General features: G+C 45.3%; 2 protein-coding genes across 2 annotated transcripts; one reads left to right on the plus strand and one right to left on the minus strand.

Moving 5' to 3' along the window:
* Positions 1 to 648: 648 nt before the first annotated feature.
* meltf (melanotransferrin) lies at positions 649 to 9419 on the plus strand. Its single transcript, XM_086162033.1, has 16 exons — positions 649 to 1014; positions 2285 to 2439; positions 3004 to 3103; positions 3542 to 3727; positions 4350 to 4506; positions 4693 to 4760; positions 4871 to 5055; positions 5222 to 5384; positions 5494 to 5639; positions 5955 to 6051; positions 6175 to 6369; positions 6975 to 7128; positions 7222 to 7289; positions 7367 to 7554; positions 7919 to 8111; positions 9281 to 9419. Exons 1-16 carry the CDS (start codon positions 966 to 968, stop codon positions 9337 to 9339), a joined length of 2163 nt encoding a protein of 720 aa, XP_086018159.1. The 5' UTR covers positions 649 to 965; the 3' UTR covers positions 9340 to 9419.
* Positions 9420 to 9489: 70 nt separating this feature from the next.
* On the minus strand, positions 9490 to 13579 carry LOC147225525 (protein NCBP2AS2-like). The gene has a single exon (XM_086162035.1). The coding sequence runs from the start codon at positions 13301 to 13303 to the stop codon at positions 12998 to 13000; it is 306 nt and encodes a 101-aa protein (XP_086018161.1). The 5' UTR covers positions 13304 to 13579; the 3' UTR covers positions 9490 to 12997.
* Positions 13580 to 14374: the final 795 nt, after the last annotated feature.

Consider the following 14374-nt stretch of genomic DNA (forward strand, 5'->3'; position numbering starts at 1 on the left):
CTAATGGCGCGGCCAGACATCGCCCACACTATCTACTAGGAGAGAGACGGCCTTCAGAACTGAGCCTTTTAAGGGACAACACCGTTTAGGATCAAAAGACAAAGGAAGTAAGCTTGTTTGGAATTAACTTTCAAACATCCAGCCGAGACTATCACTTAACCCTCGTATTATGTTAAGGGTCAATTTGACCCATTGGGTCAATGGATGAAATGGGTCAAATTGACCCTTAACATAATATGAGGGTTAAACGCAGGAGTAGGGAAACTACCTGTACATCCATCCGGTCCAGGACTGACCGCATGCATGGCATATGGAAAATAAACCAAAAGAATAAAGTACAAAAGGCCATGGTGTTTAAATGCAAAATCCCGAAGAGAAAATAGACAATAACCTACATGTTCCGTTGACACGCAACTCCTTGACCTGGTGTCACAGATAGGAAACAGAAAACCGAGGATGGTTTGATGTGTGAAAGATGGATTACACCGGGGTTCAAACAAAACTACTCCTGACACACGGTCAACATGGCTGTGTTTGTGCTCTTTCAGCTCTCCAGTTGTATGTTTGTCCCAGCAGTGAGTCAGCGGGAGGATTCCAGTGGTCCCTGCCTTCCCATCGCCCATCAGTGGAAAAGCACCGTGCAGGCAGAGGTGTGTGTGTGTGTGTGTGCGCGCGTGTGTGTGTGTGTGTGTGTCGCCTGTAAAAGCCCTCTCTGTTCGGGGCCCGGGCCCAAGGCCAGCCAGCAGCAGAGACGTGTCAGACCGGGAGCCACGAATCCTCCTGCAGGGTCTGGTGATCCCTGAATGACGGAAGAGTCGAGGCGTAAAGCAGAAAAAGCAAAAACTTGACACCGAGACTTTGATCTGAGTCCTGGAGATAAAAATTGGACTTTGACTCAGGAGTCATCGTATAAAGTAGAGAAGAGGGGAGAAAGTTTCTGGAGGCGGCAGAGGACAGAGGAGGCCATGACCATGTGGAGGACTGCAGCAGCCCTGCTGCTCGTACTACCTGCCGGTAAGAGGCAACGTGGACCTTCTCTGATGTTAGCCTTCAGGAGAACGCACAGGCAGACGACTGCTAGGACAAACGGAAAGAAAAAAAACATTTAAAATGTAAGATATAGAGCTAAGATTTTGTTTCTAATGCTTCAAATTCTCAGTACATAATGAGGAAGAATCATTTTCACAAAACAAGTAGGGGAGCAGCTGAACGGGCTTCTGTGGACCAGCAAAGGACTACCTTCATGATAAGAAAAAGAAAAAAAAGAGGAAAAACTACCACATTTAATATACTCCAATTGAACTCCAATTTAAAAATGGCATGCATGAGAACATCTTTGAAAAGTTTCAGGGGTTAAATGATGTCTTACAGATGAAATAAAAACATAAATCTGTTTAAACACACGTTGTAAATAAACAGAAGAATGAAGAGCAGCTTTTGGAGCCAGTACTGCAAGGAAAATGTCAAGACATAAATATCGTTGTGTTTTTTTGTCTGTGTAATTTTCTTTGTCATGTTCAGTTTGCAATTGTTGTGTATAGTGTAAGAACTAAAGGTTGCAAATATGTAAATAGTATATTTCTTATACTGAGCCTCGTAAAGGGCTGGGGTTATATAAGTGGAAGCTTCTGCCTCCACTTGGAAAATGAAATGTACATGTGAAAAGGAGAAATTCAAATTTGTAAATGACTGAACAGGTTCAAGGGAAAAATAAAAGAATGACAATGGAGGGCAGATGAGCGGCGGAGACTTGTTTATTAATGTACCTATCTAGCCCGCTGCGCTTTTATGACAATAACTATCCTCACATTTAGGATTATTTAATCAATACATATGTTTTTTTTAATCACATTTTAATAAAAAAGATAATTGTGATCCAAACATTTTTCTTCAGCAACACAAAACAAAGAACATAAAGCAAAATCTTTGGACTCAAAGTGCCCACATTCCCTCCAGGCCGGGATCGATGCACAGAAAAACACCGCGCCGTCTCTGTCTGCCTGAAATAAATCTAATTAAAAACATCCCAATGCATTAATGACATCATCTCTCTTGAGTCGGGGTTTGAGGTTTGTCTTGGAGGTGATTGCTGATCCCACATGTCTCTCAGAATGAGCTTCTCACTGCCAGACTGAAACAGCAAGGCGGTGTCAAACTGCATTTGTGCCCTTGCTGCGTTTCTCACGTCCTCAGCGATTGAACACGAAAACAGAAATAAGCATAGAGGATGATTTGTTGGGAATTTCAAGCAGATCACCAACTTTCTTCTTCTCCTCTCCTGCAGTTTGTGGCCAAAGCACAGTCAGATGGTGTACAATCTCAGATGCGGAGCAGCAGAAGTGCAACGCCATGTCAGCCGCTTTCAACAAAGCCGCGGTCCGTCCGGCCCTCGGCTGCGTCCTGGCGGCGTCCGTGGACACCTGCGTCGACAAACTGGAGGTCAGATATTGATGAGAAGAATCTGATGAGAATGTGTCTTAGAACCCAAACGTGTTTTCCGGCCCGTGTCAGATCAGCCTCGTGAGGAGCTTCGATAAAGAACGGGAATCTCTCTGGAGGACAAAGTCCAATGAGAGGTGTTTTTTATGACCAACTTAGGATCGGGATATCTAGGTTTCCATCCGGTAAACGTGGTAATATTTAAACGGGGTGGTACAGGGTTAGCCCCGCTCCCTCACTGCAGAAAGGGATTGGATTCCCACAGGAGGCCTTTGTGTTCTCCCCGTGTTTGCGTGGGTTCCTCCCACGGTGCGTCGTTCAGGCGTGTGAATGAAAAGGTGAACGTTTGCACATTTCAGTCTGACACCAGGAGTGTCTCAAAAGACCAATGAGTGAATTTTTCAACTCAGGTTCATTCTGATTCTTTTTCACCCTTAAGAGTCAGTTTTCTACCCAAACCGAAGACAGACCGGATGATTCTCCGGCTCCGTGTCTAAGATGTAACTCCACTTCCGTTCTGCACCTGCATCCGTAAAGCAGTACCCTCTTCTATTGACTCCGCAGAAGAAAGAAGTAGACGCCCTGTCCATGTCCGCCCCTGACATCTACAGACTGGGGAAGACGGCCTCCTTCAAGATGGCTGCCGGCGAATCCAAGGCGGACCGTAAGACGACATGCATGAGCTGCGGGGTTTTCGGGTGACCGTTGTGCCTCTCTTTATCTCCATTTGCAAATGGTTCAGATTCTGTTCATTTACATTTTCAAGGGGCTCGTTTTCCCTCTGAATATTGGTATTTTGCAACTTTCGCATTTCTATAATGTATCACCGGTCTCAGCCGTGCATGTACAATGTTCCAGTATGTCCCAAAGCGGAGGCTATTGCGATTTACTTGATGTGGCCTCGATCTGATGCGGGTAAAACCGTTCTGAATGCGAAGGCCTTTTCTTTACTTCATCATGAAACAGCGATGTTCATATCTTCCCCAGCTTCACCATTCCGCTTACATTCCACTTACAGCACGTCGATCCCCGATGTTCAGGCAAGAGGACATTGACGCTATTCGTCGGTACCCTAATGTATTTGTTGCTGCTGTTGCCACAGGTACTGGTGCCTCCTATTATGCAGTTGCTGTGGTCAAAAAGGCAAATTATGGCATCAACATTTTCAACCTGGCGGGAAAAAGGAGCTGCCACACCGGGAAAGGCCGGACAGCGGGCTGGAATATGCCCTTGGGATATTTCACTGACCAGGGCTACATGTCAGTGATGAGCTGCAACTTCTCAACCGGTAGGAAACATATGAGCGGAAAATAAAACATTGAAAATGAGTCAAGGTGGCGGTTAGAAAGGCAAAGAGCATGGAAATTGGATTTTTTTGACATCCTGGCAGGGGGAAATAATCCAGATTATGGCTGCCGTCTTGAGCCGTATCTACCCGCCATGATCTGGGTGAAGGTGAAGTTTGTCATAGGGTTTCAAGTCTGTCGACTGTGACCGGGAGAAAAAAAAACAAACTGACTGACGCTTTTAAAATTCATGTCACAAAGACAGTGTGTTGCGAAGTGTCAACACTTTGGAAGTTTCATAGTTTTATCATTTAATCTGTCAGTTTACGGGATTGTCATCATCAATCATCATTGAATATAATTCCCATTCACATAGATTACGTGTCCTGCAATTATTTATGTCTTTATTTCTAATTCGCTCCGTCAGATCTCCTCTTATTTACTTATAAGTAAATTTTCCACCTTCGAATTTTACATAGGATCCCTTTCTTCAGTCCAGCAGGAAATCTAGAAAAGAAAAAAAAAACATCTTCTTAGGAAACGTGATACATTTGAAGACGACACCTTGTTTTTGGAGTGTACGTTAAGTGTGTGTGTGTGTGTGTGTGTGTGTGTGTGTGTCAGCTGTGGCACAGTTCTTTAACAGGAGCTGCATCCCTGGGGCAAACGAGCTGGGCGATCCTGCGTCTCTCTGTCAGCTGTGCATTGGCGATGATAAGGGAAAAAACAAATGTGACAAAAGTGACAAAGAAAGATATTTCAGCTACAGCGGAGCTTTCAGGTAAGACGCGTTTGCATTTTTATTCGACAATGTTCATTGAAAACGCAACTCTGTTTTTAAGGTTCTTTTCTATCATATTTTCAAATGACCCATTCGCTCCTCCTTTCAAAAAGAGTGCTATTTTGGGGGGCGACGGTTTCCGAGGTCACACTGATCACGGCGTATTTCTGTACTCTTCAAAACAAGGTGTCTGGCTGAGGACGCAGGAGACGTGGCCTTCATCAAACACACAACAGTTGAAGAAATCACTGATGGTAAAGACCGGCCAGATAAAATGCATCAGCCGCACAGAAAGATACATATTTGTCAACCGAAAAGCATCTCATTCCGATGAGCGTTGACTGGAGACTCTCTGATTCACCAGGAAAAGGTCCATCTTGGGCCAGCGGATTAAAATCAGCGGACTACAAGCTACTGTGTCGAGACGGCTCCACAGCCCCCGTCAACAGGTGGAGGGACTGCCATCTGGTTCGAGTCCCATTCCGGGGCGTGGTGGTCCGCAGTGACATCAGTCCGACGGTGGTTTATAACATGCTGACAGAGGGTGCGGTACGTCCTCTTAGTTCACATCGTAAAACATCACATCACCTCCTGTGAGTCAACGGGAGTTTATTCCTGTGCTTCGCTATGACAACATACCACCCGTATAAACGCGACGGCATCAGCGCTATGTTTTCAGGCGTGAGGTCAAACAAGCGGAACATTTTGTCTGCAGGCAAAGTCAAATTTCCAGATATTTTCCTCCGAGTCTTATGGAGGAGGAACTGTGATTTTCTCCAACTTTTCAACCCAATTGGACAATGCTGCATTTGAGGACCCCAAGAAGTGGATGGGATCCCTTTATTACAACGCTATGAAGACGATGGATTGTAAGGCAGGTGAGGAAAATGCATGCAGATTCATTCACTCACCCCCCCCTTCCATCCATCCATCCATCCATCCATCCATCTATTCGCCAGCCCTTACCTTCCTTCTTGCCCATGCCAGATGAAGCTCTGTTTTGGTGTGTGTTGTCCGATGCCGAGCAGAAGAAGTGCGCCGACATGGGCAGCGCCTTTGCAAAGAAAGGTCTGACGCCAGCGATCAGATGTGTCTTCGGAGACTCTGTGACCGACTGCATGGAGAAAATCAAGGTGATGCTTGAGAAAAGCACTAGCGACAAGAATCCAATTCAAATGAATACAATCCCATTGCTATTGATTGGAGCGGCAAAGTCAGCGACCCACACTTTGTCTCGAGCAAGACTTCCATCTCGGTGTGGAGGCCCGCTGTTTACTTTTAGCAGCTGGCAGTCGCCTGACAACTTCCAATCAACCGTAGATGTCAGATACATAACGTAGACAGGCCAGAACAGTGAGACAGTCCGGAAGTTTCAGCAGTGTGTTCGCTCTAGAACAGGTGCAAACCCAGAAACCCGAATCCTAATTCTTCCTTTTGTGTTGGGACAGAACAAGAAGGCGGATGCCATGACTTTGGATGGCGGTTACATCTATACCGCAGGCAAAGAGTACGGCCTTGTTCCCGCAACTGGCGAGAGCTATACAGGTAGGAAAAAAAACGCTACACTTAATTTCATTCAGCATGAGAATCATAGCAGGAAAGAGGTGGTTTTAGGAAGGAGCGTCCCGCTAATGTTTCAGATGGTTCTCTTCCTTGTTCTTTCGGCAGCGGATCCTGATGGATCCATCTATTATGCAGTAGCTGTGGTGAAAAGAAGTAGCACCGATATTCGAAAACTCCAGGACCTGAGAGGGCGTCTCTCCTGTCACACGGGATACGGTCGCACAGCTGGCTGGAATGTCCCCACTTCGTTGCTGATAGAGAAAGGCCTGATCGCCCCGAAACAATGTCAGATACCCCAAGGTCGGTTGAATTTACACTTTTAGCAGAAATCCGTCGGTTTGGCACCCCAAACAAAAAAAAAAAGGCATCAACATGAAGGGCTGTGAGAACAATGTGTTTGAGAACCTGAAAAATATAGGAACCACCTTTTTTCAATTGTGTTTATATGCGGAAACAGAGATAGCTGGGATGTCTTTTAACATTTGTTTTCAAGAGGTGGGCAGCCTCGAACAGAAAAGTTTGATCAAAATTACACTTTTCTGGTTAGATAATGTCAGACTTTTTAAGTTGGGCCTTTTCAAATTAAAAATACCGCAACAAGGTAGAAAGCTGGGAGGTTGGGAAGGACAGAGCACTGGAAAAGGGGCAGAAAAAACAAGTTAGAAGAAGACAGGAATCTCTAATTGATCATTTAGGTTGAAAAGATTGAAAGTTGAGCATGGAGCCAGGAGGCTGATGTTTTCCTAAGTGACCGTCCATCTTTGAGATTGTAGAGAATCCTAAACCAGAGATTGCCCCGCTAACTTCACCCGGCCTTCAGACTGGACTCGGTTACCTGAACTTGTGTTTTCCCGCGTTCGCCTTGTGAACAGGATAACCTCTTTCCCGTTTCTCCCGGTTACTAGCGGTGGGAGGGTTCTTCAAGCAGAGCTGCGTACCAGGTGCTAATCAGCCCGGGTTCCCCAGCAGCCTGTGTAGCTTGTGCATGGGAGACAGCTCCAAGGAGAACGTATGTGAGAAGGGGAAAGATCTGTTTGACGGATATAACGGCGCTTTCAGGTACGTCAGGCTAACACCTACGAAAGGCTTGCAAATGTGACTCGATCGCGGTTACTAACCGCAGATCCACCCGTGTTGCCTATGTCTCCTCAGGTGTCTGGCCACTGGCAAGGGAGACGTGGCCTTTGTCAAGCATACTACTGTCTTTCAAAATACTGACGGTAAAGAGAATGAGCGCTGCGCGGATTCATCTCTGACAAATATTTTCGGTGACACGCCTCTTTTTGTGGTCGTTCAGGTAACAGCTCTGAATCCTGGGCAAAGGATCTGCTCTCCAAAGATTTCCAGCTGCTCTGTTCCCAAGACACCAAGGCCGAGGTCAGGCAATACAAATCCTGTCATCTGGCCAGGGTGCCATCCCATGCTGTGATGGTGCGTCCAGACACCAACATCCATATGGTTTATGGACTCCTGAACCAAGCCCAGGTACTCATCCAGACCGGCAGCTGACCAACCCGTGCTACACTTGTCTTTCCTGCAAAAACACAAAATTACACACGACAGAAAGCGCAACAAATGAATACCACCTCCTCTGGCTCTGTGCGCTCACACGTCTCGAGATCACATCAGTTAAGATCGGTCATTGGGACTATTTCATGTCCCAATGACTACAGGACTACAGGAGGAAACCAACATTTGGCCCTCTCCCACAATATTCTTTGGTCTGAAGTCTAAATCTGAAGTCCTGTCTTTCTATCCTCTCTTGGTTAAACACCCACACACATTTGTTGCTTGAATCATGGCTGTGTTTCTTCCTTCAAGCCTTTGTCTTCCCCACGTTTCTCTGCAGAAATACTTTGGCAGTGGCACGAACGAAGAGTTCAAGATGTTCGACTCGGCGGTCTACAAGAGCACAGATCTTCTCTTCAAAGACTCCACCGTTCAACTTGTGGCTGTCGGTGATAAAAAGACCTACCAGGACTGGCTGGGCCAGGCCTACATGGACTCAGTGGACAACATGCAGTGTAACTCATCACGCACAGGTAAGTCAAAGCAAAGCATTTCAGGCCTTCTGTAAAATTCTTTCGTCACTTTCATTCTAGCTAATGGTTGTTATAGTTTTGTTCTGGTATTGAGTCGGGGAGCCAAACATTTTGAGCAACTCTCCAAGTTTACAGCAAATGACGGGTGTTTTCATGCAGACACAACATAAAGAACCTCCTAGGAAGAAATCAAACTTGTCCAAAATTCAGATGCCTCCTCAGCTCAGTTCACACGGTGTTAAAACCGGATGGAAACGTTTTGTTGCCTTATTCGTAGTCGCTCTGAAAAAAGTTTAGGCGTCCCTGTTTTACAAAGAGGGCAATATTTAGTGAAGTGAAAATATGTGAGGATCGCCCATTCAGCCTTACATTCTTTGAACCCTTAACATTAAATGCAAATTAACTTTTTCATATTTTTTTTTATTGCAAATGGCATACTTTTCATGTCCTATCAGAGAGCACACATTTAAGTTTTGTTTTTTTTTAATTTTATTTTTATCAAAATCACCCCGTCTTTCTGTCTTTCATATTTTTTTAATATGTTGTTTACGTCCACACCACCCTCGTCTGATCTCGGAAGCAAAGCAGGGTCTGGCCTAGTTAGCACTTGAATATAATAAAAAGGATAAATTATCCTAATAAAGGATAAATTATTACATTTGAATACCATATAAAATGAGGAAAAAGTGTCTGGAAAAAAAAAACAGAAAAATTAAACAGGTTCATATTTATAAAGGATAATATATACATGTGTATCCATAAAGGATCACACAATGGGCCACAGGTTTGCTGCCATCTTTTGTGGAAATATAAAATAGCTTTTCGTACACTGTTTTATACCGTGATCATTTTATTGATTTTATGTCAGAGGCTGCGAGCCTGTGTAAATTTGAACACCAGGGCCGCATTTGGACTTTGTACATGCCTGCTGAAAAAGGTGACGGGTTGACATTGTTTGAGCGTCCATTGCTTCATGAAAGACAGACACACAACGAATCCTCAATCCAAAGATAAGAAGAGGAAATCACCCCTGGAATCTCAGTCTGATAAAACACGCTGTAATGATGACAAGGCAGAAGTGGGAACTGATCTATAGACAGGAAGTTCAGGGGATGAACTCCGAATTCAGCGTTGTTGATTCTTCTTCTCGATCCCACCCTGTCTTTCAGTGACTGCCTCCCTGTGGCTGCTGCTGGCGGCGCTGCTCTGCTCCGTGGCGACCCTGTAACCGATGTAACCGAGACGCCCCGCCTTCTCGTCCCTGCCGCGCTTGTCTCATGTTCTAATCTTCGCCTCCCTAAACCCCACATTTTCACTTCTTTTTCTTTTCGGGGACCATACGGTGACATAACGGCTCTTAAATCCAGTCACCGGCCCCTTTCTCCTGTAGCCATTCTCTCAGTCGACGAAGGTGTTCTAATCTTAGGTTTGCATCATATTTTAGCATTGGACATTTTTACACATGTTTTGAGATGCGTGTTGGAGCGTCCTTTTGGGTTTCCTTGCTGCGGTTGTTGCAGTAACTTGTTGTTATTAGAAAAGAAGAAATGTAGGTTCAAGTGGCCATGACATTCCTCGAGCCAGCGGTCTTTCCCATGGTTTTGCACAGGAGGCAATTAATCTTTTCGACGCTCGGTTGATAAGTTACCAACTCCCTGTTTGCGACGGAAAGCTGCAAATGAACTAGTTCACAAGGATTGGTTAAATGACAAATGTAATGTTGATTTCAGGCTCATAATGGTGTCATTTAGAAAGGTCGCATGCCCTCCCAAAAAGTTTCACTTATTTTGTAGCACATACTTTTCAAGTATTTGTTGTATGAGTTTAGTTTATTACAAGTGTAACGTCCCTAGTGGTCGTGCACGGGGTTTTACATGATACCAAAGGCCCCGCTCCCAAAAGGAAACCATAAATAATGAGCTTTAAAAGTACCGTGACGCTCCAGGCTCTGCAAGGTGTTCCACAGCACGGTTACTCTGGTTGGTTCGGGTGGTCGCCCTTGCTATCAAAAGCAGATAACACACTTGGTACTTTGTTGCGAAATGTAACTTAGTATATTTATCACTCTGAAGGAAACACAAAGAAAATGCCTTCTCAGAAAGAAACCTCGCTCCAGTGAATACCTGGTCGACTGTTGCAGGGAATACATTGATTTAAGTGGAAATGTTTGTCCTTAATTGAAGGTGCATTGTATTTTACACACGGAAGGGTAATCTAAATGTCTGTGCTGCAAAATGTCAGCCTTATTGTCTCTTTGGCCCAAATTGCCAGTCCAGTTTGTGTTTCTGCCTGCCTGTGCAGGGGAGGAGATAATGTGTCTTTGTCTGCTTGATGAGTTCTCCCCGATTGTTTTAAAGTCAGGAAGAAAAATTAATGGAAGATTGTTTACTACGAAATATATAGCTTTTTCTCCCCTCTTTTTATTCTAGTGTGTTACTAATCTACAGTATCTAATCTAAAATAATTTAGCAATTCACAAGGGACAGAAATTATGAAGCTTAACCCTAAGAATGTTTGGTATTTTCACAAGCATAAATGACAGTGTCCACGGTTTTATCTTTATCACGGTTTGTTGCTAATCATGCTACACAGAAAAGTGGAACCCCTGCGTGTTGATTCACTATTTTGTGCCGCTTACTCCCCTTATTTGAAAATGCTGATCGGATGTGTATATTTCGCCATGTTCAGAGATCTATTTTTATATGGACATCAGCTACCATATCAGTGTATATGTACTGAATCATGCTGTCAGGAAAATACACTCATCGTCCAAATCGTTTCTATTTCACTGTGAAATGATGTGAGATGTAACTAATATTTAGTTGCCAGGCCAGTGAGTCTGCATAAGTATTGCTACATAAAACTGCTGTTTTGAGCTGTTTTCTGTGCTTGCTGAAATGAAATAAATTGAAAAGGTGCAAATTGCATTCTCTCACTCTCCGCACCCCACCTACCTGGCTGTAAGTGTTAATAGTTCTGCGATTGTTTTCAACAGCAGGCTTTAACTCTGACTGTCTTGGGGTTTATCAGATTCAAGCATGCAGGGGAACTAAATGGGTTGATAAATATGGATGGGGGAGGGAATAAACCAAACCATGAACCACACTTCCAACCCTTGAGGAATCGGTTCACACTGCAAACCACACCTTGTCCCTGCTTTGTGTGTTCCTTGGAATTCTTCTTTGTCCCTTCAGGAAATGAATTAGCAGACTTGATATTGATTTATGTATGTGATTTATTGCAGATCTCAAGAGCAGGTCTGATTGTGGTTTTTTTTTGTTTTTTTAAATCGTATTTATATTCAAGTTTGAGGACGAATAGACCTGTATTTGGTTTAGCTGTTGTAAAACAGTGCCAGAAAGTAATATCCATGGTTAGCACTTCTTCTACACACATGGGGAGCAGAAAAACACACTTGTTTTCAGAATCCTAGGCGATTCAAATACATCGGCCATACTGTCATCCGGAAAAAACATCCATCCATCCATCCATCTTCCCCCCACTTATCAGGAGTCGGGTTACGTGGCAGCAACCGAAGCAGTGAGGCCCAGACCTCCGTCTGCCTGGTCACATGGTCCAACTCCTCTGGGGGGACCCGAAGGCGTTCCTAGGCCAGCCAGGAGACAGTCTCCCCAGCGTGTCCTGGGTCTTCCCCGTGGTCTCCTCCCAGACATGACCGGAATACCTCCCTGTCCGGGTGGCATCTGATGGCCGAGCCGCCTCATCTGGCTCCTCTCTATGTGGAGGAGTAGCAGCTCAACTTCTCACCCTATCTCGAAGGGAGAGTCCGGCCACCCTGCGGAGAAAACTCATTTTGGCCGCTTGTATCCGTGTTCTCGTTCTCACGTCATCTGCAAAAAGCAGGGAAGGGACTCAATCCTGCAGCCACCAAACCGGATCCCCTCGACGCCCTGGCTGCATCTAGAAATTCTGCCCATAAAAATTATGGACAGAATGGGTGACAAGCCCTGGCGGAGTCCAACTCTCACTGGAAAAGAGTCCAACTTGCAACCAGCAATGCGGCCCAAGCTCCGACACCGATCGTACAGAATCAACAGCCTGTAAGATGGAACTGGGGGACAATCGATATGCCCACACCTGCCCCGGCACCTCTCACCGGGGGCAACTCCAGAATAAGAGTCCAGCCCCTCTCGAGAGGCCTGGTTCCTGACCTCACACTGTGCGTCGAGGAGAGCGACTATATGTCATGGAGGGGGTGGCAAAAATAACTTACAAGAAAAGCTTTTAGGTTTCCTGATGCTGCAGAACTCAATTTAGATCAGACACATTTTACATTTAAACCCTTTATTTAAAGTATATTATTACTTCTTATTCTTTGATTGACATTTTTACAGAGCATTTCCAACATTAGTGTGAAAATACAGAATTGTCTGACAGCCAGGACCAGTTTTTCCTCACCAGCCCCGAACTGCTAAAGGCCCCATCAAGTTTGGAAGTGAAAAACACAAGTCAGCATAGTAATCCAGTGTACGAAGAACATGTGTGGATCTTCATTGCAGTGTTTTCACAAAAGGACACCTGGATTTAAAAACCTACTTAAAGTCCATCCATTCAGACTAATTGTATAGGGAAAAACAATGGTCAACAGAGCTTTCACAGGTCAAGGTGTAACTATTGTTTTCCCACACTCACTGTCAAGGTGAGAAGAGCGGTCCATCATCAGAACGACTGTCTGGACTACCCCCCTTCAAATGCAGCATCGCCTCATCCAAAACACACACACACACACGGCTTCTGTGACATGCGATGGATTTCCTCGCAGGCAGACGAGGAGGTGCAGATCCGTCCCGTCTCCATCAAAGCTAGGCCTAAAGATGAAGCTGGATGCAGATAAGTCTTTCTTCCATTCTGCGGACAGCGTGGTCTTACTTCTTCAACTGCCTGGACCCGTCCTTCCATCCTTCCTTCACGTCTTTCACAAATGACTCCCGCACACTCCGGAACCTCCTGCCGAGGTCCTGCAGGTCCCCGGGGACCTTCTCAGCCTCATGTCGGACCTGGCGGAGCGTCTGTGATCGCATGACCCGCTCCGAGGCGTCCCTGCCGGCTATCTGGGCCTTGGTGATGGCGTAGGCTGTGATCTGGGCCGCCCTCCGGATAGGACGGGACTCGGCGAGCTTCTCGACGACACGGAGGTTGTTAAGGAGCGAGAACAGCATGCGGGAGAGCATCGTGGCCGGCCTCCGCGGGGTCACCGCCGCCCGTCGGCGCCTGTTAGCTTCACGGGCTAACGCCTGTTAGCGGTGAACCGAAGCTCCGGGGACACGGTCACACCTTGCGGGACACGGGCTGGAGTGTCAAGGCGCGCTGTTTTCTAAGTTTTGTCGGTTCTTCGACATTCAATAATAGGGCTACAAGGGAAGCTTCGCCGCTCAAGATCCGGCCGACCTTCCGTAACCCGACGGCTCCGACCCCGGAAGTGCGTATCGGTGACAGGGAAGTCAGTTTCCGGGTCGGGCTTTGTTTACCCGGAAATGGTCCTAACAGAGAGGGCGGCTTTTACACCGGGACACGAATAAACCCGCAGTATTTATCCTACTGGACACAATTTGGACGCACTCGGGAGACACTAGTCTTTGCATCATGCGGATTCTACATTCAAGGTGGTAATTCCAAGTCAACCACGGAATAATTTTAACCCCTAACTCTCTTTAAACGCGTGTGTAAAGGGTCGAGCCGGGCCGGAAGTCACTCTTTTTGTCTAGACACAACAAATCTGTTTAGCCAGGGGAAACACAAAAAAATACATATTTACAAAAAGACAAACCATATCAAGAGTATGAATAAAATACTTTCTATGTTAATAGACACGAATATCAAACCATTTTTTCCAAAATAAAATACTGAAGGCCATTAATAGTGGTGCTGTAGTGATCCATTTTATGTAGAAACACTGTGAAGTTTGGTTTGTTGTTCATACGTTTCCTTTTGTGCATATGAAATTTTCCCAAGAGCAACACCAGTTGTATAAAAGAAACAAAGTCCCTTTCCTTCATCGGAGAGAAACATGTCCTTTATCCGTCCTGCAGGTGTAATCCACTTCTCCTCTCAATGCATTTAACCAAAATAGTTGTGAGTACAAGTAATAGTAAAATGAATGTCAAATAGATTCTCCATGTATGCCACAGAAACCACAGGAGTCGTCAATATAAATCCTAACTCTTTGTCATGTTTCTTTTTTTGTACTCATTTTTTGGGGGGATTTTAGTCATATATTAGGAGGAATTTGAGTCATCTGAATG

This window comes from Fistularia commersonii, chromosome 16 (assembly GCF_037954325.1).
Source record: "Fistularia commersonii isolate RoL2024-O1a breed Wild chromosome 16, RoL_Fcom_v1.0, whole genome shotgun sequence".
Taxonomy (NCBI): domain Eukaryota; kingdom Metazoa; phylum Chordata; class Actinopteri; order Syngnathiformes; family Fistulariidae; genus Fistularia; species Fistularia commersonii.